General features: G+C 38.6%; 1 protein-coding gene across 1 annotated transcript in view; it reads right to left on the bottom strand.

The window, feature by feature from the left end:
- Positions 1-2520: 2520 nt before the first annotated feature.
- Positions 2521-23919, bottom strand: part of LRRTM4 (leucine rich repeat transmembrane neuronal 4) — a 697721-nt gene continuing 676322 nt past the window's right edge. Inside the window, exon 4 of the mRNA XM_036333993.1 lies at positions 2521-3099. Coding sequence (XP_036189886.1) covers positions 2878-3099 — 222 coding nt within the window. The 3' untranslated portion in view covers positions 2521-2877. The remainder of the gene's footprint in view (positions 3100-23919) is intronic.

The following is a 23919-nucleotide window of genomic DNA, read 5'->3' as shown; positions in this document are numbered from 1 at the left end:
TAGCAGGCATAGTTTTAATGTTTTTGCTCTATAAATACTCCATGATACTCCCAAATGTGCAAAGCTTTCAGAGTTTCAATAAAAAATATAGTTTAAAGTCAAATGACTAATTAGAATAGTCTTGAAATGAAGCATAACATTTCACACAATATCAAGCTTGAATTTTTCCATTAAGGGCTTTTCCAAGCTTCCTCAAGCAAAATTGTTTTGGGGGTTATATTTGTCTATTTTGGTTATTGTTTAATCATCAATAGATTTCCAAAACTCAGTGCAATCTTACTCTGGCATATGTAAATGATATATTTTAAAGAGTTATTTTGAAAGTTTTCATTTTCATAGGGCAAAGCATTTTCATAATGCCACCTGTTTTGCAGTAGTTCACCATTTCGTGTTAGACTTGAGACAACTCTTGGCCAAGTATGGAGTTTTAAATAATATGAAGGGTGTTATCTATTTTGGACTCCTTTGCTTATAACAAACAGAATAAATAGTTTACTTAAGGCAACTTTAATCAAACATTTTCAGTATGCCTTCTAGTACATTGACTATGGCAGGAGTGGGGTGTTATGGGTGATGCTGGGTAGATGAAGGAGATGGGAATGGGAGACACTAAAAAATGTCCTGCCTCAATGCTATCAAATATTTTTAAAAGAAAAATCATAATGCCAAAAATAATTTTAACATATAAATTCATAATTAATTAATTCTACTTAAATGGTTAGGACACATACCCAGATATAATGAAATCCTGATTGTAAATATTAGTAGGAAAGTTACCAGAGTTAGACAGCAAAAGCCCCTGTGTTCCAATGTGAAAAAAACTTCCTTTGATAGAATTTTCTTTAATATGGAATAATATTTTATCGATTGAGAGTTTACATTCAAGTATAATATAAAATAGTAGTAAAACAGAAAGACTTTGAAAAAAATAAACATGCTTCGTACTCTATGACAGTTTACTTTGATGCAAAAGTATTCACAAGGCTCTTTCATTATTATTTTAGCAGAATTTGGAATTAAATGGAGGGCAGGTATCAACTTAGCTCTTCAGATAACCCACTCAAACTACTCCATGTTAGCACCCTTCAGAAGGCAAAACCTGACATAACAAAGAATGACATAAGCTTGTAATTTCATTTTGTTTTAAAAATAGAAGAACACAAATGTGCCTAGATTAGGATAAGTCCATAGTGAATCAGAAAATTACTGAAAGCTGGCATCACAGCCCTAAGGAAGTCAAGTAAAAATGGTTCAACTGGTGTGTGTATAGTTATCTCTCTGGTTAAAAAATGAGCGATTATTATGTTTCTCTCAGATAGTAACCGATTTCCACACACTTCTTTCTTTCCTAGAATATCATACAACCATAACCCTTCCATGAATACTTACTGTCACCTCATATTTATTATATAATTTTGCATCACATCATAAACCTGAAAAATAAATAATAGTGAAACAAGTTAGGGCATAAGCCACACCTCATACTTATTGTCTATACTATATAGACCAGTGGTTCTCAACCTTCTGGCCTTTTAAATACAGTTCCTCATGTAACCCAACCATAAAATTATTTTCGTTGCCACTTCATAACTGTAATGTTGCTACTGTTATGAATCGTAGTAAATATCTGATATGCAGGATGGTCTTAGGCGACCCCTGTGAAAGGGTCGTTCGACCGCCAAAGGGGTCGCGACCCACAAGTTGAGAACCGCTGATATAGAGTCTCTCTACCTAATGGTGGAACACACAGAAGACACTTGACAGACACCAATGCATTCTTATTGAACTGCCCTCATCCAGGCTAGAAGGGTTTCACATTATAGAGATAAAACACTCAACCTTAGATGGCTGTGGTGTACCAACCACAGAACAATATATTTATTTTTCCAACATTTTTTTCTTTTATTGATAAAACTACACAAAAAATTAATTGATAATTTAAAAAAATCAATGTTACACATTATCTCGTATTTAGAGATTTGTTGGCTTGGCAGTTTCATTCATTGACCACATGACCATCGTAGTTCATAGACCCCCTGGTCCCCATGAGGAAGTTTCTGCTGGTAATTTCTCTTGGAGGTCTTCAGGGGTCCCTCCTTCAGCCTTCTCACACAGTGAAAACGCACAGTGAGGGCGGCCAACAGGAAAAAAGCAAAGCTCCTCACACTGTGTACTGCGAGTGCCAGGAAACGTCATTCCCGCACCTTCTATTGGGTCTTCATTGCAGTAGTTCTGTCAGACCTGGTGGTCAACTTTGTTCATCTGTGGTCTGTGGTAAAGCAAATTTTCTTTTGGTACAACATAAGCTTGCTGCCCATGTTCAGAACCGGAAACAGAATCACTTGACTAGGTGAACAATAAAAATCAAACAAACCAGACAAGAACAAACATCATTTTTAAAGGGAAAAAATGAAACAAAGCAATCGAAACAAAAAGTCCAAGCGTTAGACATAGCTAACAAGGAAAACTCGTACTGTTTCCCCAACGTCCCACCCTCCCCAGGTTCTCCCCGCCCTGTGGTCCTCCAGGCCAGGAACCATGCAGAGCAGAAAAAGCAAATGTACAAACAAACCTATGTGTAGCTAGGATGAAATCTATTTTTATAAGAACTCAACACGTTTACTATTTACATCCAGGAGCGCGTTTGTTGGTTTGTGGTGCGTTTTAAAGCAAAGAAAGGTCTGTGGTTCTCCTGGTTAGGTTGTAGACGCATCTGCTCTCTGTCGGCAGTTTTGTTTTTCCTTTCCAATCGGTCATAAATGTTTTCCCAGGAACATGAGCCGCCTTGATTGCGCAATGTTGGACATCCATTCTTCTTTAAGACGAAGGCCCTCCTTCCCCGCTCTTGGAGTCCCCTAGTAAGGAGTTGCTGTTGCATCAGTTTGTTAATCTCTCCAGGTAAATGGTTGGTGCTGCTGACCTGGCGATGGTGGCGATGAAGCTGTGGTCACGCCCGAGCTCCAGGCCGGGGGTTTCGTCCTGTTCCAGGGACACGGCTTCATAGCCCTTGTTGACGTGGAGCGGCTGGTGAGCCTGGCAGTACCCCGTCACCGGCTGGTCGTAGCTGTAATACGGCAAGGGCTTCACATGGTGCGGGACCTGGGTGTGAGAGAGAAGATGGATGGTAAAAATGCTTTGGAAAGATAAGATGACACAGGCTTGTATTTTGTTTTCTTTCATGCTGCTTTAAGTCATCAACTGCTGATTCAAATATTAATGAACATTAAACAAAATAGTGATTGTTAGTATATATATATATCTATATAATTCTATATCTCTCTCTCTCTCTATATATATATATATATATATATATATCTACCTCTCTCTCTCTCTCTCTCTCTATATATATATATATATATATATATATCTACCTCTCTCTCTCTCTCTCTCTCTCTCTCTCTATATATATATATATATATATATATATATATATATATGTATATCTACCTCTCTCTCTCTATCTATCTATCTATCTATCTATATATATATATATATATATATATATATATAGATATATCCAGTAGCTCATTTGTTAACATGACTGCATTTTCAATGCAAAATAATGTCCTTCAAGTTGAAATATAATGGAAATGAACAATTTTATATCTTAGGCACCATGGTATTTGTCTTCAGATTAAATTGATTCAGATGTCAAGCAGTCGGCTTTCACTGCAGAGCTTTAAGTTTATATATTGCATCATCTCTGAACTCAAATAAACTGCTTTGCGATTACAGTTTATTTTTTACTTCAATTTACTGCCATTTTCTCTATTGTATTCGAGATGGGCTTAGAACCTCTAGCAGGGCAAAACACATTGTAAAGTTTCTTGCACAATAGTCCAAGAGCCAGAATTCGACAGCCAAGTGAATTGGCAAGCTCTGAAAGCATATCTGAGATGTTCGCTTATTCACTCTTAAAATGTATTCTGTAGGGCACTATGTGATCAACTGACTTTGTGGTTTCTGAGGATCTAAGAGACTGAGGTCTGTACTGTATAGTAATAATGGGCAGTGCATTAACCACCTGAGTCCCCATGTGTATCATGGTTTCCCTTCCAGCAGTCAAAACAAACCTATCCTTAAGTTCCCCTTAATGTGCATTTAGTATTTTTGTAAATGTGCTCTTAAGTTTTTCCAAATGGTCCCTGTGTTCCATCAGCTCTTCGATAGACTTCATTCTGTAGCAGAGCAAAACACTACTTAAAGATGGCCTCATTTGTGTGCTTGACTGCTCATTGATTGCATTGGAAGCTACTCTTTATTTACAGATAAGGGGTGTGGTACGTAGAATGAAGGAAGGATCTCACTAGGCCCTAGTTACTAGGGGAATATATTACACTATCCTAAAATTCATATGAACATTTGAACTCAAATTGAATTGAACTTTCTATAAAGGTGTTGCCAGTGGAGAGAGGTCCTCGTCCCCACCTGTTGCTCATGGGAGTAGAATTCTTGTGATACTCCAAGAAAAATAATTTTCTAAAACTTGCATGGGAGGATGAAATATTATAGAAAGCTTTATTCCCTGAGCTCCCAAGGTCCCATTTCCCTGTGTCCCACCAAAGAATAAGTCCCATGTTGCCTAACAGGCTAAAATCAGAGCCAGTGTCCAGAGTTTCCATTCAGCCCTAGCCTATTTGGCTCAGTGGATAGAGCGTCGGCCTGCGAACTGAAAGGTCCCAGGTTTGATTCCGGTCAGGGGCATATGCCCGGGTTGTAGGCTGGATCCCCAGTGGGGGACTTGCAGGAGGCAGCTGATCCATGATTCTCTCTCATCATGATTGTTTCTATCTCTCTCTCCCTCTTCCTTCCTCTCTGAAATCAATAAAAATATATATTTTTTTAAAAAGAGTTTCCATTCTATGTTAGAAGAGTGCAATCCAGCATCAGGCTGGTTTAGCTTGTGTTCTCTGCTGCAGTCTATCAGCCCATTGCTTATAGGGTCCACAGGGCCATGGCTGTGGAGGAAACACTGGTGAATGCAGGGAACAAGAGAGCCCCATGTGCTAAGAGCCGCAAGAGAGAGCTAAGAGCAACAAGAAAGCAAACCCCTTTGTTTAGGAGATTATGTATCACCACATTTTCAGGGGCTGGCAGTGGCCACACCCATTCTGGCCAATGATTTCTGTTCCCAGGAGTGACTGACAGGCACCTTCCCTAGTCACCCCAACGTCACTGTGCAGGCCTCTGTCTCCCATTTGTTGTACTCCTTCCTCCTGTGTTTTGTGGGAAATGAGCTGGTGATTCACTGGGAGCTGCAAAATTGCAGCTTCCTGCTGAAGCTTCCCAAATGAAATGCCTATAATGTCTGGCCTTCCCTTGGCTCCTTTTATTAACAATGAGCTATTTACTATGGTATCAGTGGCATGTAAACTTCTGTAGAGCAATATTTTACAACTAAATGTGAGGTCAGTTACAAAGGGGAGGAACAATTATTATCCCTAATTAAAGTCACTTTAATTCTCCTGAGTTTCCTGTGAATCCTCTAAAAATGAGGATAATAATGACACTTCATTCACTGCTATAAACTTTGGATAACTCTGAAAGTATTCCCTGATTATCAAGAAAGAAAGTCAGAGAACGATAAATACCACATGATCTTACTCATTTGTGGAATATAGAGAACAACATAGACTGATGAACAGGGACAGATCCAAAGACAGAGAAACAGTGATCAGACTATCAATCCCCAGAGGGAAAGTAGGGGAGGGTGGGGGTAAGGGGAAGAGATCAACCAAAGGACTTGTATGCATGCATATAAGCCAAACCAATGGACACGGACAACAGGGGGATGAGAGCATGAGCGTGTGGGGGGGGGGGGGGAGGGGGAGGTTGGGGGTTAATGGGGGGATGAGGACACATTTGTAATACCTTAACCAATAAAGAAATTAAAGATAAAAAAAAGAAAAAAAGAGAAAGAATATACAGAAAAGGCATATTCTCACTCTAGTTTACTCAATAGTGACAGTATCTTTCCTGAACACGTGCTCCGTCTCTCGTCTTCTGGTTTCTCTTCAGAGAGATGCAAGGGTGGGAAGGTTCACAGAGGGGTTCATTAACCAAGGCTTCAGTATCACTTTGTGCACTTGCACTCAGAAGCTTAGAATCCTTAGTATATGTTCTGATTTCCTAAAAACACCATATACCTTTTGCCTAGGGCTAGGCCCTAGAATATGTTTTGCTTCCAACATGTTGGAGGGAGTATAAAAGGACACACTCCTTTCAATTACATTGACTCATAGCATTAGTGAGTCAAAGAGGGAAGTCAGGGGTAGAGAGAATTTTTAAATCTTGGGAGGAAGGGCAAAATTAGAGAGAAACATGTGGAGCTTAAAAGTCTGCAAATTGATTCAGATCCCATAATTTCACATCCATAATAATTATATTTAAAATGAGAAATGTGTCTGTATATAAATGTGAGAACATTGTGAAATGGGCTCTTGATATAAGTGATCATGAAAAGCTTTTGAAGTTCAGGGTTTTTTTTTTTTATGAGCATGAAATTCCAATATTGTTATACTCTTTTCTCAAAGATATTAGCATTAGTATAAGTAGTTTAATAGCCTAATCATTCTAAAATTACCATGCACTATCATTAGTCTTATTTATTAACTTTTCATGAACATTGTTCACATTTCAATATAAGTTCTTTCAATTGAAGTCATAAAAAGTTGATTTTCAATTTCCTAAATGACATTTGGTCTCTAATTTTTAGAATTAAAGGGTAGTATCTGACTACTCGGACCATTTAAAAAATACCATCCTATAAATACAGATGACAAATTCAATATAGTTGAATTGCTTAATTAAGATGGACACTTGGTTTATTGGAAATAAAATTAATCAAAAATGAAGGGCAATAGCTAAATGAATATATAACAGCCTTTATTCTATTTACTTTATTAATAGGTGACAAGAATGGCCAGGAAATAAGAAAATGTAAACAAGTTTGAATAAAGTTTTTTTTTTTTTTTTCAGGAGCCTTGATTAAATTTTACAGAACTTCACATCACTTATGTTAATTGGATAACAGGGAAACTTAATGGACTCATAGACACAAGAAAGAATTTAATAGCTATACTGGAGGTTTCACAGGTCTCAAAAACAACTGAAACCAGGAACATAAATGTCACCAGCGTCCTCTTCATATACTGATGGCCAAACAGCTTCCTCTATCTAATTTGACACACGACTGTGACAGCTCCAAAGTATTATATATTCCACCCCAGAATTGTGCACAAATGACCACAATTGTTTCTAGCTCTTCTTATCAAGAAGTAGAGTCTATTTCTTCTTGGGTGTAAAGCCTTGTGGAGTCACTGAGGTAGAGAACCTAGCACCCGCTAGGGCTCACAGAAGCTCATTACAGGCACAAGAGTCCAGGAGCAAAACACCCATGCAGCTGGCTCGGAATAAGCAGAATCACAGGTCTTTCATCTCATTTCAAAAAAGCATATCAAACATTGGACCGAGCTGTGAAATTCACAGTTCCTGTCAATCTGATTTCATCCCTCACTCCTCAACTGAGATCATTAAAATCACAATTGCTTTTTCATAAATTTTGCCTTTCTAAGTTTTGAATATCTGAAGCCATTTATAATTTACAGAGACACAAGATAATTAATAAATCTAAGCCAATGTATCAAATCATATTATTTAATCCCATTCTGCAATGAAAGGGCCTATTTCATTTTTTTTTGTCCAATGCAGGCTTGCTTCTTAATCAGAAAACACCAAGCATCTAAGCATCATTTCTGTGAGTTAAAAAGTAAAACTTTCAACATCACATGACACTATTTTAGAAAGTACTTGTTTTAAAGCTAATTTTAAAACACAATTTTGAGAAATAGCTTGAACCCAAAAGTTAACAACTGTTTTCTGTATCAAGATGAAAATTGGAGCCCTGATTACTACCTTTCCAATTTACCATTCAAATGAACAAAGTTGTTGTGTTTTTTTTTAATAAAGATGTTTGTTTTATTGTTTGTTGTTTATTCCATCATTAAATTAAAAAAACTCTTTTAAATTCCTACAACTTACATTAGATAAATGAATGAGTTAAAGGAGCCCTATGGCCCTAACCCAGCCGTGGGCAAACTACGACCCGTGGGCCGGATCCGGCCCGTTTGAAATGAATAAAACTAAAAAAAAAAAAGACCGTACCCTTTTATGTAATGATGTTTACTTGAATTTATATTAGTTCACACAAACACTCCATCCATGCTTTTGTTCCGGCCCTCCGGTCCAGTTTAAGAACCCATTGTGGCCCTCGAGTCAAAAACTTTGCCCACCCCTGCTAACCGGTTTGGCTCAGTGGATAGAGCGTCAGCCTGCGGACTGAAGGGTCCCAGGTTCGATTCCGGTCAAGGGCATGTACCTTGGTCGCTGGCACATCCCCAGTGGGGGGTGTGCAGGAGGCAGCTGATGGATGTTTCTCTCTCATTGATGTTTCTGACTAAAAATTTTTTACAGTATTTTAAAAATATATTTTATTGATTTTTTTTACAGAGAGGAATGGAGAGGGATAGAGAGTTAGAAACATCCATGAGAGAGAAACATCGATCAGCTGCCTCCTGCACACCCCCCACTGGGGATGTGCCCATGACCAAGGTACATGCCCTTGACAGGAATCGAACCTGGGACCCTTCAGTACGCAGGCCGACGCTCTATCCACTGAGCCAAACTGGTTACAGCTTAAAAAAATATGTTAAAAAAAGAGCCCTGCCCTGACTGGTTTGGCTCAGTGGATAGAGCGTCAGCCTGCGGACTCAAGGGTCCCAGGTTCAATTCCGGTCAAGGGCATGTACCTTGGTTGCGGGCACATCCCCAGTAGGGGCTGTGCAAGAGGCAGCTGATCGATGTTTCTCTCTCATCAATGTTTCTAGCTCTCTATCCCTCTCCCTTCCTCTCTGTAAAAAATCAATAAAATATATTTTTTTAAAAAAAGAGCCCTATGGGTTCATTTTGTGGAGCATTTTTTTTTTTTTCCAGCAACTAGCAATTTAAGCGTGGCTCTACAAACTGCCATTACTTTTTCAAAGAGTTACTGGAAAACTAGGCGAATCACACACTTCTTTTTCAAAGTTCTTTTGAGCCATGACAATACAATTATAATTTTCTATGTCAAATCACAAGTATGCAGTCAGTAAAGACAATGATATATACTAACATGGAAGGACCTAAACAATGTTAAGTGAAAAAGCAACAAGCAGAAAAATGTTTAGGAAAAATTTGTTATTAACCTCGATATACACAAGTGGCCAGAAGCATACACCAACTTGGTTATGTTAAGGGAGAAAAATGGGAGTGGGAGAGGTGCAAAAATGGACACCCCTTTTACTCTCTCTACTTCTATATTGCTTGAATCTTTGCTGAAATATATTAATGAATTATTTATGTAATAAAATAGTTTTTGAAAAGTGACAATAAATGTGATCATTAAAAAAATAAAATGAAATAAATAAAAGAGGAATTTACTAGCTTATCATTCAATATAACTGGAGGAAAAGCTGATTTGGGGCTTGGGAAAATGTCCTTTGCAGAACTTTGAAGCACTCACCAGCTTTGAGTATCCAGAACTGGTAAGGAAGAAAGAAAAGGACAGGGTTTTGAATAATTCCCTGGCCACGAGTCTCTCCTTCCCACTCCCTCACCCTCTCCCTCTCTCTAAAAATCAATGTGCCCCAAAGGGGTGGCCATGAACTTGCAACCCAGGTACTGCCCTTGACCTAGAGAGACACTTTGGTGCACAGGCCAATGTCTAACCACTGAGTCACACTGGCCAGGGATTAAAATGCATTCTGAAGGATCATTATCTAGACATTGTTTGGGTACAAAATAGGTATTCATATATTTGTTGAAAAAAAGAATCAGAACAATCTTTCCCCCACTTTGTCTCAAAGACTAAAAAAGTAATAAATGTGAGAAATATAAAATAATCTATCAATATTTGTTAAATACACTCATTAAATGTATTGATCTTTGGTTTCTAAAATCTATAAAGGAAAACAAGAAGACAGTGGTACAAACTGGTAATTGTCTCACTCCCATTTTGTTTATGGGCATGTGAAATACTTAATGCTCAATACACTGGATGCTGTCTTTTTATTGACGAGACTATCCAAATCATTGTAAGTTCTGACAACAGTTGCACAGTAGCATTTTTTTCCTTATTCTGTTCTTATTTAAAGGTGGCAGTGTGTACTATTTGTGCACTCATGGTTGTCCAGATTTTAAGGTTCAAGTCAGTTGTGGGATAACAGAACACAACATCCACTTACATCTTTATTGCTCTCCTACCAAGATGCCTTGCCTATGAAGTGTCTAGAGAGTTGATTAAGTTAATGAATGAGGTACTAGCCGTTCTTTGAAGTTAGCTTTGACTGCATTAGCTGGGAAGCTTATTACATTGGCAGCACTCTCAGCATTCAGTGAGATTTTAGGCTAATGAGCTGGATTAATTAGCTAGTATTAACTTGTAAAAAGCTTTCCTTCTGTAGCTCTGGCCCTTGAATTTGAAGAGTAAGGTCTCCCCAATAGTGCATTGCAAGCAACATCCTATTTAAGTGAATTCTACATAAATTTGCTTCCAAAATACTTAAATAAAAAATAGAGACACCGAAATTTCAAAACCCACATCTTTCCTTTCTAAAAACAAAACCCATAGAAGTTTCGGTGACATAATGATGTGCAGAAGACAAGTCTTTCCTAATAAAAGAAGACAATGATCATTACTTGAGTCCGCATCTTCTCCTGGAAAATTAAAAATAAAACCATACAAAAGAAAGACACAAACAAAACCAAAACTTATCAGCATATCTAATAGATTAAATGTCCAATTTATTTTGTCAACCCTTCTCAGAAATTTGGAAAAGGAAATAAATAAAAAGCTACAGAAATCCTGCTACTGAGAAGGTACAGGCAATAGGAATTAACGGTAGAGCTGTTTTGCTTCCAAATTCAATTTCTCCACAATGATCAGAGTAGCTTATTTCTATTTCCATGTGAGTTCATATAGTATTTTGTATACTTTTGTGTTGAATATTTAATCGTGTTTATAACTTGTTTTATGGAAGAGCATGCTTCTTGTATAATCCAAATGTGACTGATCACATTTTGAAGATATACCCTATTTTGTAATCCTCCCAAACATCCAGTTCACTAGTGCAGTGGTAGTCAGTAAAAGAAAAAAAGGAAATTTTTAAATATGTAAATGAAATGAAGTTTATATAGTAGGAAGGTGATTGAGTTTCCTGCATTTCTGTATTTTTTTTAATAGCAGAATTACATACCTGGGGTAAACGTTTAGAACCAAATGACAAGCACAGAAGGACATACACATACTCGATAGAAGAGATATGTAAGCTGGTTTTAAATGACAAGCACAGACGACATACACATACTCGATAGAAGAGATATGTAAGCTGGTTTTAATAGAGTTTAAACAGAACTTTTTAGGGTAGTGGCTGATCCTAATGAAAAGAAGCTTGGCAATGTATATTTAATTACTAAAATAGGTGAAGCCCATTTAGAAAATGCAATTAAAGTTTTTATTTTGATTGAATATGTTTTAGAACAGCATGGCAGAATAGTGCATAAATAATACTAGTTTCATATTTTTAATAAAATGTGCTATGTTCTAGGTTATTGCCAAGAAGTGTGTACCATTAAGAAGTAATTATATAAAAGTGAACTGGCCATGATAGTTCACTTATTTATGTATTCGTTCATTCGTATGGAAAATATTTGTCACAAAGGTTGACAAACTTTTCCATGAAGGGCCAGTAGTAAATACAGGAGTGGCAGCAGCCAGTTTACAGTTGTGAGCACATGAAATAGTTTTTTCTTATATTTTACTAGAGGCCTGGTGCATGGGATTTGTGCACTGGTGGTGGGAGTGGCCTGTGAGGATCAGTGTGCTGTGGGAGTGTGGCTCATCCTGGTCAGCCGAGTGGCTGTGGACCTGCCCTCTGAATGGCTGCTCCCTGGTCTGGCATCTTCCGTGGAGCCAGAGCACTTGCCTCTCCAGGGGACCTGGTTGGGGCTGGGCCCAGGGACAATAGCACTGAGAGGTGGCAGAGTAGGCCTCAGTCCCACGAAGGCCACAAACCTGCCTCCCAGCCTCCGGGGTCAGCTCTGTGAGCCCGGCGGCACCGCTGCACAGCCTATGGGCATCCAGGGGAGGCAGCAAGGAGCGAGGAGGAGGAGCCTGGGGCGAGGTGGCAAAGATCACAGCCTGGGTCCCTGCCTGTTGGCCCAGGGTTGGCAGCAGGAGCAGCTGCTCATCCCAGTCAGCCAATTGGCACTCTCACTGTGGTAGCACATGGACTACCAGGGGGTAGCTCGTGCTTGAGTGTCTGCCCCCTGGTGGTCATTGTGCATCATAGCAACTCTTTGACCCGTCATTCTGGTTTTTCCGCCATGCGGTCACTGGGCTTTTATTATATAGGGTTATGTAGTAATTATAGTATTACTAGTGGCCTGGTGCACAAATTTATGCACATTGAAAGGAAATTAATTAGAATAAATATTTTAATATTGCTATTCACCCTTTCTCTGTAATAGAAGTGTCAACCAAATTCACAATTGACAATTACAGATCAAAAAACACACGTGTAATTGGTGCTAGTGAGAGCTTTATCTGTATCGTGCATGCACAAGTCAACTTAGCCTTTTATAGATATAGAATAAACTTGCTTAATTAGACCTGCTTTCTGATTTAGCTAAACTTTTTCCAGCCCAGTGAAGCACCCCAACTTCTCTTTCAGGTAATTTTCAGCAACACAGCAGTAAATATCAACACCAAGCAGATTATTATTATAGATCATGCAGGGAGAACAAAGGATAAAATATATAACTGCAGCAGTTTTTAACTATATTCTGCGCAGTGAGAAAACCTGAAGTCATTTTCAAGGTCCACCATTTCTTACTTCTTTTCAGTCAGGTCAACTTTCTAAGTTTTCTAAATCTTCATTTTCTGGCTAATGAACAGAAAACAGGATTCCACCAAGTCTCCTGTCTATCTACTTGAGGACTTCTGTGAGGATCAAATGAGATGAGGCAGGGGAAAACGCTTCACAGACATTTGGTTAAAGTGTGAAATGTTTCCACCTGGCTATAAAGCAAGTAGTTTTCCTGGGCTGAAGAAACTGCAAGGAGGGTAGTTGCTAGGTAGAGATGAAGCCGGGCGTTGCTATGTGACATCATTACGCAGTGCCCACAGCCACCATGTCCAGGCTTGGCTGGGCTGTGAGCCGCATTTTGCACCATGGGGTCTCAGCAGTGTTGGCTGCAATTTGGTGGGCTGTCGCTCTGGGGTGGTGGCAAGGCCTGTGTACCAGCTGGGTGAAGCCAAGTGTTGCTTTGTGGGTGCCAGATCCACGATGCTGTTTCTCTGTAAACGGACAGTGCATGTCATGGCAGCTCCTGCATTGACCCTGGTGGTGATCAGTGTGCATTATAGCAACTTGTCGGACAGCCAGACACTTAGCATATTAGCTAAGTGTAAACAACTGTAGACCTACTTTTGCCCACCCTTGCATTTTAGGCTTGCAAACCAGGGTATCTGGCAACTCCTGAAAGGCAGGCTGCCATTACAGTGTGAAAGTAGGCTTAGGCAAAATATCAATGAAGGGAGTGAGCCTCTATTTCAATAAAAATATGATGTGTAAACACTGAAACTTGAGTTTTGTGTAATTTTCAGTGTCGTGTCACAAAAATATTTATATTCTTTGATTATTTTTTTGAACCGTAACAAAACATATAAAAACTATTTAGCTTGGGGCTAACTGTCTGTGAGCTAGGCATTATGGTAGGTGCTGAGCATATTAAAAAAAAAAAAAAAGGTTCTTTACTCAAAGAACTTCTTTAGAATGAATAGAATGAGACAAACCTGATATTTGAGACTACGTGATCGAAGTCAGCAAAGCAGAGGGAGAAAAGAGCTCGCAGCCAGTTTGCATTGCATGTTTTCTTGTGAAGATCCTGGTCTTCCAACTGCACAATAAAGCTCTCAGTGGATCGCAGACAAACAGTTGCCCTCACAGGACCTTGGTCCTTAGAAGTCAGACTTGAACCTCCAGGTAGGAGTTCTGAAGTCACCATTCAGGTCATTTAGATCAAACATGCTCTGGCAGAATAGATGCCCAATGACCTTTTAGTGAAGATCTTAAGCGACACTCAAGCCATTGAACCTGCCCCTGGGTGTATGATGGCGTGTAACACAAAGCTCAAGAGAACTTTGGTGATTTTCTAAAAGAGGATAGGTCAAGGGTCATCTAATGATAAGGAGGTTTTGTTTTGTGGATATGTTAGAAAGCTTTTTTTTTTCTATTTTTCAATCTCACCAAACCTCTTCCCATGTTTGAGCCTATGTATCTGAAGAATTCCCTTTGACTGGGATATTCTTTTCCCAACTATTTACAGTGGGATTATGGTGATCTTTTAAGTCATGGCATAAATGTCATGTTTCTAAAGGGGTCTCACATATGTCAGCCATTCCCTGTTTATTTCCTTTATAGCATTTATCAAAATGTTAAATATATGGTGATTATGTATCTCTCTGCTCTTTTCCTGTCTGCTTTCCCCCAAGGTAAGCTCCGTGCTGTCAGAGTTATTTCTGACTGGGTTCTTTCTATCTGGTTAACCTACTTCAAGAAATGCGTGATAAAAGAATGTATGAATTTATGAGAGACGTTTGTTAGAGAATTGGGTTTTATTTAGAAGAATTTTGACTTAAAAACTGTAAGCTCCTCCCTTTTCCTTTCTTTTTCTATCATCTCCCATCTGTTCTCAGCTTTGAATTTAAATAAGGGGAAGTAGGACGGCACACAAACATTTTCTATCTACAAATATTTGCATGCCTGGCATTATTCTGAGAGCTAAAGATATTAGAATGACTAAAGATGTCCATAACCTTAAAGAACCCATATCCTAATATGGAAGACAAATGTGATCATGTTTTCCAAGGTGATATCATTTATGGTACAAGATAATACTGGAGGTGTATAAAAAATGACAAGGAAAGAGAAAAAGAGGGACTAAGAAGTTTACAGTTGATTTCTGATCTCAGGTATAGATGCTGATGAAGTCACCAAGAGAAAGCCCGGTGCCACATGCAGCTTCTCTATGTCTGCTATTGTTGGCATAGCGCATGGCTTTCTAGGAGCCATTGGAGCCTGCTGTCTAGGTCATATGTATCAAAAAAGAACTCATTTTTTTTTCTTTTTTAAAATAACAACCTATCCAACTGATCCAAAACGGCTCTTATGGAGAATAAATTCCACACCTTCAATCTCTATAGCCATTTTCCTCACCTCTCAGCCAAATGCTCAGCCTTCGTCTCTCATGAATGACGCATCCCAAAGTTATGATGCGCAGTAGAGACCGACTCTGCTTCCTGGATATGGAGGGGGCAGGACACTGCTACAGCTGCTTTCTCAGCTTCTGCTGAGGAGCAGAACAACCAACCCACGCCACCCTTAATGGAAGCCGAGAAATGCAGTGCTTCATTTCCCATTTGGAATTTCATGAACCACACAAACTGCCCTTTAAAGAAACGGTTCCCAGCTCTAGCTGCAACTTTGACACATCTGAGGTGATTTTATAAACACACGGAATCCCTCTCCCAGATCAATTACATCAGAATTTTGGGGGTGTCACCAAGGCCACCCTATTTTAAAATAGCACCCAGCTGATTCAAATGTGCAATCGAGATTGAGAAAGCTGATTCTTATTGCATTTAGATTGCCATTTCCTTAAAGATGTGGGCATAGGATGGAGTACACAGTTTGATTGACCTAATTCCCCACGCCTTTCTGGAAAATACCTGACTCAAAACAAAGCCGATTACTTCCCAACCAGAAGTCACCAAACATGGTGCACATATGTGTGTTTTTTACTCTCCAATTAAATTGTCTTTTAAGTTCAATTCATTACTGCTAATTAGTCCGTCTCCCCAAGTTGAGCTTCCACAGTTGGACTATTCATACTCTTGTCAGTTATTATTCTGTCGCCCTTTTAGTTATCATCAATTTGGTTGTATATATATTCTACTCTATTGTCTGAAAGTTAGGTGCAATTCAGTTGGGCAAGTTTAACAACTATCATTATACACATGCTTTTAAATAGCTACTTGTAGGTGAATTTACCTCGCCTTGGTGGCGAAGTGCCCATAAATGTTCAGTCAGCTGGAGAACTCCTTTGGCTAAACATTTTCACAATCTATTTCTTTTATTTTTTTTAAGTAATTTAATTTACTGAGATGGTAGTAACAGCCCATTTCACTTTGCACTATGGGGAAGAAAAGATATTTTTATCTACTTAAAAGCTAATAAAGACTCCCACTGTTGTAAAATACCCAAACCTCCCAATTATTTCCATCAAGCAATAAATTTAAAAGGAAAGGAAAAGAATTAAAATCCAGAAGTACTAGCAAGTAAGCAATAAAGACAAGGAGAAACTTAGGGAAGGGTCATTAAATTCATCTTTTTCCTTAAAGCATCTTGGTACTCATATACATATAGATTATGTCCTTTGCAACTGGAAATAGTAAGTTGACAAAATTTACCATCTGTGGTAGTAAATCATAGGAGGAAATTATCTGTATGTGTGAGACTACAGAGAACAGCTTGAGTGAGCTGCCCCCCCCCCCACCCCTTACTCCATCCACCACCCCCAACTCCAGCTGCCACCCACTCAAAAGAGACAGGGCTTCCTTGCTTGCCTCTTACTACCAAGCTCCCCCACAGGCCACCAGGCCCACATGCTCATAGTTCCACAGAAAAACATGTATCAACTTTGCAGGCTGCCTCCATTGGTCCTTATTTCAGAATGAAGCTAAATTGAGTAGCTGGATTATTCGACATATTCCAAAGGGGTTGGGTAATTCTATCATGCTGCACTTCATTGTTTTCCATGGCTAACTCCCAAAATCTGACCTCTTCCGGTTATCTATACCCCCTCATTCCTATAAAATTATTTTTCCCCTGTACAAATTTTAATGTTTTCTACCCCAAATTCCACCCTGTCCTCTTAATTCATATTCTATCTTTAACTACATTTTGTCCCAAATCAATGAATGCATGTAATTTCCTCAGCTGTTTTTTAGGCTTCAATACCTTTTCCTTCTGACCATCTAAGTATGTTACTTCTAATCTACTATTATGTTCTAGTTTTATGTCTTCCTCCTAGATCCTGACCTCTGGATGCTTGAGCCTAGTCAGGGTATTTAGCCTAAATTCCTAATTTCTTACTGTTCTTCACAGTTTGATTTGAATGTTCTCATTTCTGAAATGTATCTTACTACAAATAAACCATAACTTTTTAGCATAAAAGCTGATGTTCATTGAATATTATGAAGAGTGCTCAGTGGAAAGATTAATATTTTACAGAGCCAACTGAATTGTGGTTTTCTGGTTTATCATTACAAATACCACTTGTTCTTTATAATAGTACATTATAAATAAACATAGCATATTGATATTAATTATTATAAAGAAATTTATTATTTTATCATGAACTGAAACACTGAGAAAAGTCCTAGATTCTTGAAACTGAGGTTAGCACTGGAAATTTGATAATAAAATTTGATCTGATAATAATAATATCTACAATATGCTTAGATTGATTTAATTTTACGTGGCTTCCATGTGGCCACCCAAAGTAAAATTTCTTGGATGGCAGGTCATTTGTATTTAACTAAGTGAAAATGTGGAAAGGGTCCATTATCTTTTTAGTTAAATATCTAGTAAAACCTCGCTGATTCAACTCAATGGTTGAAACAATAAATTTGTGTTTAACTGACCTAAGGTCAACAAGCCACTAGTTGGTCCAATACTATCCCAGCTCTATCTCCTTGATGGGCCAAGTCATTTTGTAAAGTGAGCAGTGGTAGAGAGAGACTCTATGTAAGCAGGGACTAATAGTGATGGCGAACCTTTTGAGCTCGGCATGTCAGCATTTTGAAAAACCCTAACTTAACTCTGGTGCCCTGTCACATATAGAAATTTTTTGATATTTGCAACCATAGTAAAACAAAGATGTATATTTTTTATATTTATTTTATACATTTAAATGCCATTTAACAAAGAAAAATCAACCAAAAAAATGAGTCCGCGTGTCACCTCTGACACGTGTGTCATAGGTTCGCCATCACTGGAATAGGATGACTGAGGAGAACAAAAGAGATGATGAAATGACATCTCTTTCCAGTCCATTGTCTATTGTCAATGGTTTGGGGAGGTCAGAAGTTGATGAAAAGGTTCATGAAAGATTTGGAGACACACTGAATACTAAAGGTGGCATGCACTCATCAAGAAAATCATTCTCCACTTTTCTGTGGAAGAAACAGCACTCTTATCTCCCTTACTTAGTCATTGGGATTCTCAAGGTGGAGCACAATATAGACCACCAGTCGTGGTCTCAATAGTTGTGCCTCCCAATTTATATGTTGAAGCCCTAACCCTGTTCTGTTTTGAAATGGATCCTCTAAGGCAGTGGTTCTCAACCTTCTGGCCCTTTAAATACAGTTCCTCATGTTGTGACCCAACCATAAAATTATTTTCTTTGCTACTTCATAACTGTAATGTTGCTACTGTTATGAATCATAATGTAAATATCTGATATGCAGGATGGTCTTAGGCGACCCCTGTGAAAGGTTCATTCAACCGCCAAAGGGGTCGCGACCCACAGGTTGAGAACCGCTGCTCTAAGGAAATAATTAAGGTTAAGTGAGGCTATAAATTAGAGCCCTGTCTTCATATAAAAAGAGACACTAGATAGCTTCCTCTCTCCCTCTGTCCACATGTGCATAAGGAAGATGTCATGTGAGCACACAGTGAGCTGATACTCCCTATAAGCCAGGAGAAGAGGCCCTAGAACAGTGGTTCTCAACCTTCTTAATGCCGCGACCCTTTAATACAGTCCCTCATGTTGTGATGACCCCAAATTTCATTGTTACAAATTGAACATAATTAAAGCATAGTGATTAATCACAAAAACAATATGTAATTATATATGTGTTTTCTGATGGTCTTAGGCGACCCCTGTGAAAGGGTCGTTCGACCTCCAAAGGGGTCGTGACCCACAGGTTGAGAACCGTTGTCCTAGAATGAAGAGCACCATGCCAGTAACTTGAGCTTAAACTTCTCCGATTCCAGATTTTTGTTTAAATCACCCAGATTGTGCTACTTTGCTATGACAGCCTGAGCTGACTCATACAGGTATCATGACCATTCTGAGTCTTTGCATGAAGTTGGGTGGCTGCTATCACAAGATGGAAGAATTGTGGCTGGAGCTGATGATCATAAAACCATTTTGTGAGAACTTAACTCTTCTGCAGACCTTCGAAAACAATTTATTGAGAGAGATGAGTGAAATCCTGTTATTTGATAGCAGAGTATATGGACTTTAGTGGTATTTATCTGATATATTGCTGCTGGATTGAGGAGAAGACTGCAAGTATCAGTATATTGGCTGTCACAAGATGTTGAATTCTGCCTCCTAGGAAAATGTCTGAGTTCAGGGAGAAGTTTACAGAAGCAAGATGACTTATATTCTTCTTTCTTGAACATTTGCATTATATAATTAAATCCTTCTATTATTATGTAATGTTAAGCTTTATACTATTAAATAAGGCTCAAGTTGGGAGGTGGTTGGTTATACATTAGAGGATTATACAGAAAGGGATTTTTTCCCTTCTTTGTGTCTTATTTTTAATGTCTATTTGGAATCCAAGATGGACACATTTATAGATCTCATGGTATCCAGCTGGGGCCTATGATATCAATATATTTTCCAAAGATGCTACAAGCCATTGTGTTCCTTTTCTTTTTATGTTACTCCAGGGGGTCATGACTACTGAAAAGGGGCCCAGGTAACTCTAACGTAATGCACGTCTTTGGACTGCATATTATTTATTCTCCTTTTGTCCTCTATGACCAGTTCTCACCCTTCTATACCCTACTTGTGTCCAAGGAGGCTCGGTCTATGACTATAGTCCTTCACCAAGCTTCCTTGCTATGTGGCTTTGATTAGCTTCAGTAATGTGAGGCACTCAGTGGTGGTAGGAGATGGAGGTCCGAGTATTTATTCCTTGCTACCCATTCTGGCCTTGCTACAGTTTTCCAGAGGCTGGTTCTTCTACAGCAGTGGTTCTCAACCTGGAATAATTTTGCCTCCCAGGGAACATTTAACAATATCTGGAGGCAATTCTATTGTCAAGACTGAGGTTGTCAGGATAAGATGTTGTCAAGAATGAGGTAATATTGGCATCTAGTGGGTTGATGCCAGGGATGCTATTAAGCATATTACAATGCTCAGGACATCTCCTCCCACACACACAACAACAACAAAGAGTGATCTGATCTAAATGTCAAAGTGCTACTGTCAGATAAGCCTGTGCTGTAGGAACAACTCCTATACATGGGCCCTCTTTCACAGCCACAGGTCCTACTTGGATCTAGTAACACTACCTTCCCTCTTCCCCTTCAGGCCAAGATGGTGGGTGTGGGTGGGTTTGGGCTTCTTGCTGTTTCTATTTGAATTCTTCACTGCCCTTTGTAAGTCCTCTCTTAAACTCCTCTCCATGTTATAACCTCCCCCCCCCACCCCATTAAATTCTATTTGATTAAAACTTTTGCGTGCACAAGGTCTCTTGCTGGGACACTGACAAAACTTTATGCTCACATGTAGCAATTGATACGGTCATTTAACATCATACTCAGTTTTCTTCAGTTAGAGGTAGAATGGCAAACTATCACCAGTACTAATTGCTAACATTTATTTATTGAGTGATAAGTGCTTGACCTGAATGAACTCATTGTCAACAAGAGTCCTATGATTTGGGCGCTAATGTGATTCTCATGTAAAAGATGTTAAGATTGAGGCACACAGGTGAGTGACTTGACCAAGATCATGTACTGAAAATGGCTGTTAAGCACAGGCACTTACCCATGGTCGGCAGCCTTCAGAAAGAAAACACATTATAATATTTGCAAGAAGGTGACAGTTGGCTCTCGTGAATCATTCAAATGTGAATCAAGGGGAAATTTCAGAGTGGCATCTAAGGCAATTCTTTGTGTCATTTTACACCCCCACTGGGTGCATCCTTTTTTAAAAATGTTTTCCTTCATTTCTATGTCTTTACTTTCTCCTTATCTCCTGCCTCTCTTTTCTGTTCCCTTTTGTTTACCTCTTCCTTTTATTCTTCCATACCTTTTCACTTCCATTCTTTCCTTTCTCTGCCTTGCCTATTTTTGCAAAACTTAGGTCTGCTTCTGGCACCTTAATGTTAAAATAATCTAGGTTCAGTTTTTAGTCAGAATGGCATTCAAACCATAAGGGACGGAAAGAATGTGTGAAATGTTAATTAAGCCTATTCCTGAGACTTAATGAAATTTTAAGCTTAAAGTCTTTTAAATGTTATTTGCCAAGTGCCAGTATCATAAAACAATATAGCCAATTTCATAAGGAATTTGTGATATATAATCAATTAAGTCAGAAGGCTTATGCTTTAGAAATACAGAAAAAGCAGATTTTAATTTATATGCATATTATATGGAGATATAAAGCTTCTAAAATGACAAAGTCCATTTATATAAAGGCTTTGGTTTGCAAATATGAAATGCTGATATTTGAAAATAATAGTTTCTCTGAAAATACTTTTCAAAACTGGGCAAATTGATTCATTCCCTAAGGAATTGTGACAGTTAGGGGAAAAGTACAGTTGCTTTTTTACATGCAAAAATCCTGGAGATAGAAACCTACTCTATCCATTTTTCACAACAAATATGTATAGCACTTAATATCAAATCTGAGTCTGCCTGACACTGTGATAAATGGATGCATTGGTAGATGAGTAAAATAAGATTTTGTCTTAGAGGAAATATTGGCTTTTCATTAGGTCAACTGAGAATTTATAGCATGCAAAAGAACTACCTAGAAAGTGATGTTTTCTCTAAAGAGGTTTAAATACTCTTTCTAAAGATATCCAAGCCTAATTTTTTTCAGGAAAAAATTATTTCCAATTTCTATAACTAATTGAGAGCAATGCACTACATCCTTATCATAAACTTGCATATGGAGAGAATCAAAACTCAAAGTTTATGCTTGGAGATTCAGTGTTCTTCTGTTCTGTCCTCTTACAGACAAAAGTAAATCCTCAACGAATAAGAAAACAAAAACTCTCTGTTTCTCATGGCAATATTTGTCTATAAATATCCCTCTCACAGCACAAGAAGAAAGCAATTCTCTTGACATTTCAGAAATTTCACTGAAATCAGCACAACTGTTCATGATAACTGAAGAATTGGGAGAGATCAATTGTCTCAGTCATTGTTTGTAGAGAACAGAAAGTGCTGGGAGCACATTCGATGGAAATTCACACGAAACTGGCAGTTAGATTTGTCATCTTTTGATGTGCGCTTCACCCGAATTAGCGAATTAGCGTTGTGAACAGGTTTGAACAAAGATTCCAAATGAAGATCCTGTGCCACTGCTTAAGAAATAACTGTTTCTTTGAGGCCTGCGTGTAATCAACAACCAGGTTCAGGAAGAGTGGGGGCTCTAAAGTATGTGTTTCATTTCATAGCCATAAAAAGAGGCAGGCGAAGGTCATTGGCATCTTCGTGGGACTGAAAAGGATCATTCTGCTACTTTGGTTTCCTAAACTGCCACTGTTATCTAAGAAACTTTTACTTTTTAGACTAAATCTACCTTGAAAAATGCAAAGGAAGAGGCCTCAAATGATTACACCCTGTTCTCATTTCCAATCAGATGTAGGACTAGGAAAAATGTCCTGATACATAAAATGAAGGAATTGATTTGAAAGATATCTAAGGCACACTTTGCCTTATTCTGTGATACAAAAGATCTTTTCTATTGGAATAGTTGACAGTCATAATATTATTGAAACTGTTGATTAGGTAAATTTAGGATATGAGATGTCCCTTAACAAAAGCTCTTTTGCAACTGAAAAACACTCATATGGTTGTTGAGGTGCTATGCCCAGTATCTGTTGGCACATTGCTTCTAGTGTCCACATCACCTAAGACCTTGTTAGTAATGCCAAGTCTCATGTCTTACCCCAGACTTACCAAATCTGAATGAGCATTTTAACAAGGCCTCTAGATCATTCATATGCGTATGAAAGTTTGTGATGCACTGTTTTCATGGATCACTTGTCTTATAGTGCTCATCTACCTGAACAGCAATGATATTTACACTGGAGGAGCCCTATGTTCCCACTAGACCAAACATTATCAAGAGAAAAATTAATATTTTTTTCAGAACCCAGAAAAGTGGTCTTCCAGGTGGAAAGCATCAGCATGACCTGATAACTTATTAGAAATGTAAATGATTGTCCCCTCCCCAGCCCTACTGAATCACAATGCCAGGGTTTAGGGACCTGGAACCTGAGTTTGAACAGGCTCTACAGGTGATTCTGATATACAGTGTGACTTCCGAGTGGGAGCTGAAGTGTCACCAGGTGTAGGTGATCAGGCTGAAAGGCAACTGACAGGACTTAGCAAATACAGTGGGGCCTTGACTTACGAGTGTCCGGACTAACGAGTTTTTTGAGATACCAGCTGTCTCTCGGCGGATTTTTTTTGCATTGAGTTGATAGAGTAATTTGAGTTAACGAGCTCCTTAACGAACTCCTTAAGGAGCTCGGTCTTGGAATGAATTAAACTCGTAAGTCAAGGCCTCACTGTAAGAAGAAAACAAAAATTCCAAGAGAGGGTTAGAAGGGAAAACTGACCATAAACAGTGCCATGTTTTAAAAGGTTAGTATCATAATAATGTAGAATGGACTATGGTTGTTACATTTTCTCAGACTCCATAAATTGTTGTCTTTCAAAACTCATGAAATGCCAGCTCCCTCAGGTAACACATTTGCTAACAAGAGTATTTTTTTTTGCT

Source organism: Myotis myotis, unplaced genomic scaffold (assembly GCF_014108235.1).
Source record: "Myotis myotis isolate mMyoMyo1 unplaced genomic scaffold, mMyoMyo1.p scaffold_m19_p_14, whole genome shotgun sequence".
Lineage (NCBI taxonomy): Eukaryota > Metazoa > Chordata > Mammalia > Chiroptera > Vespertilionidae > Myotis > Myotis myotis.
The sequence above is the reverse complement of the archived record's forward strand: the minus strand, read 5'-3'. Positions and strand labels throughout refer to the sequence as shown.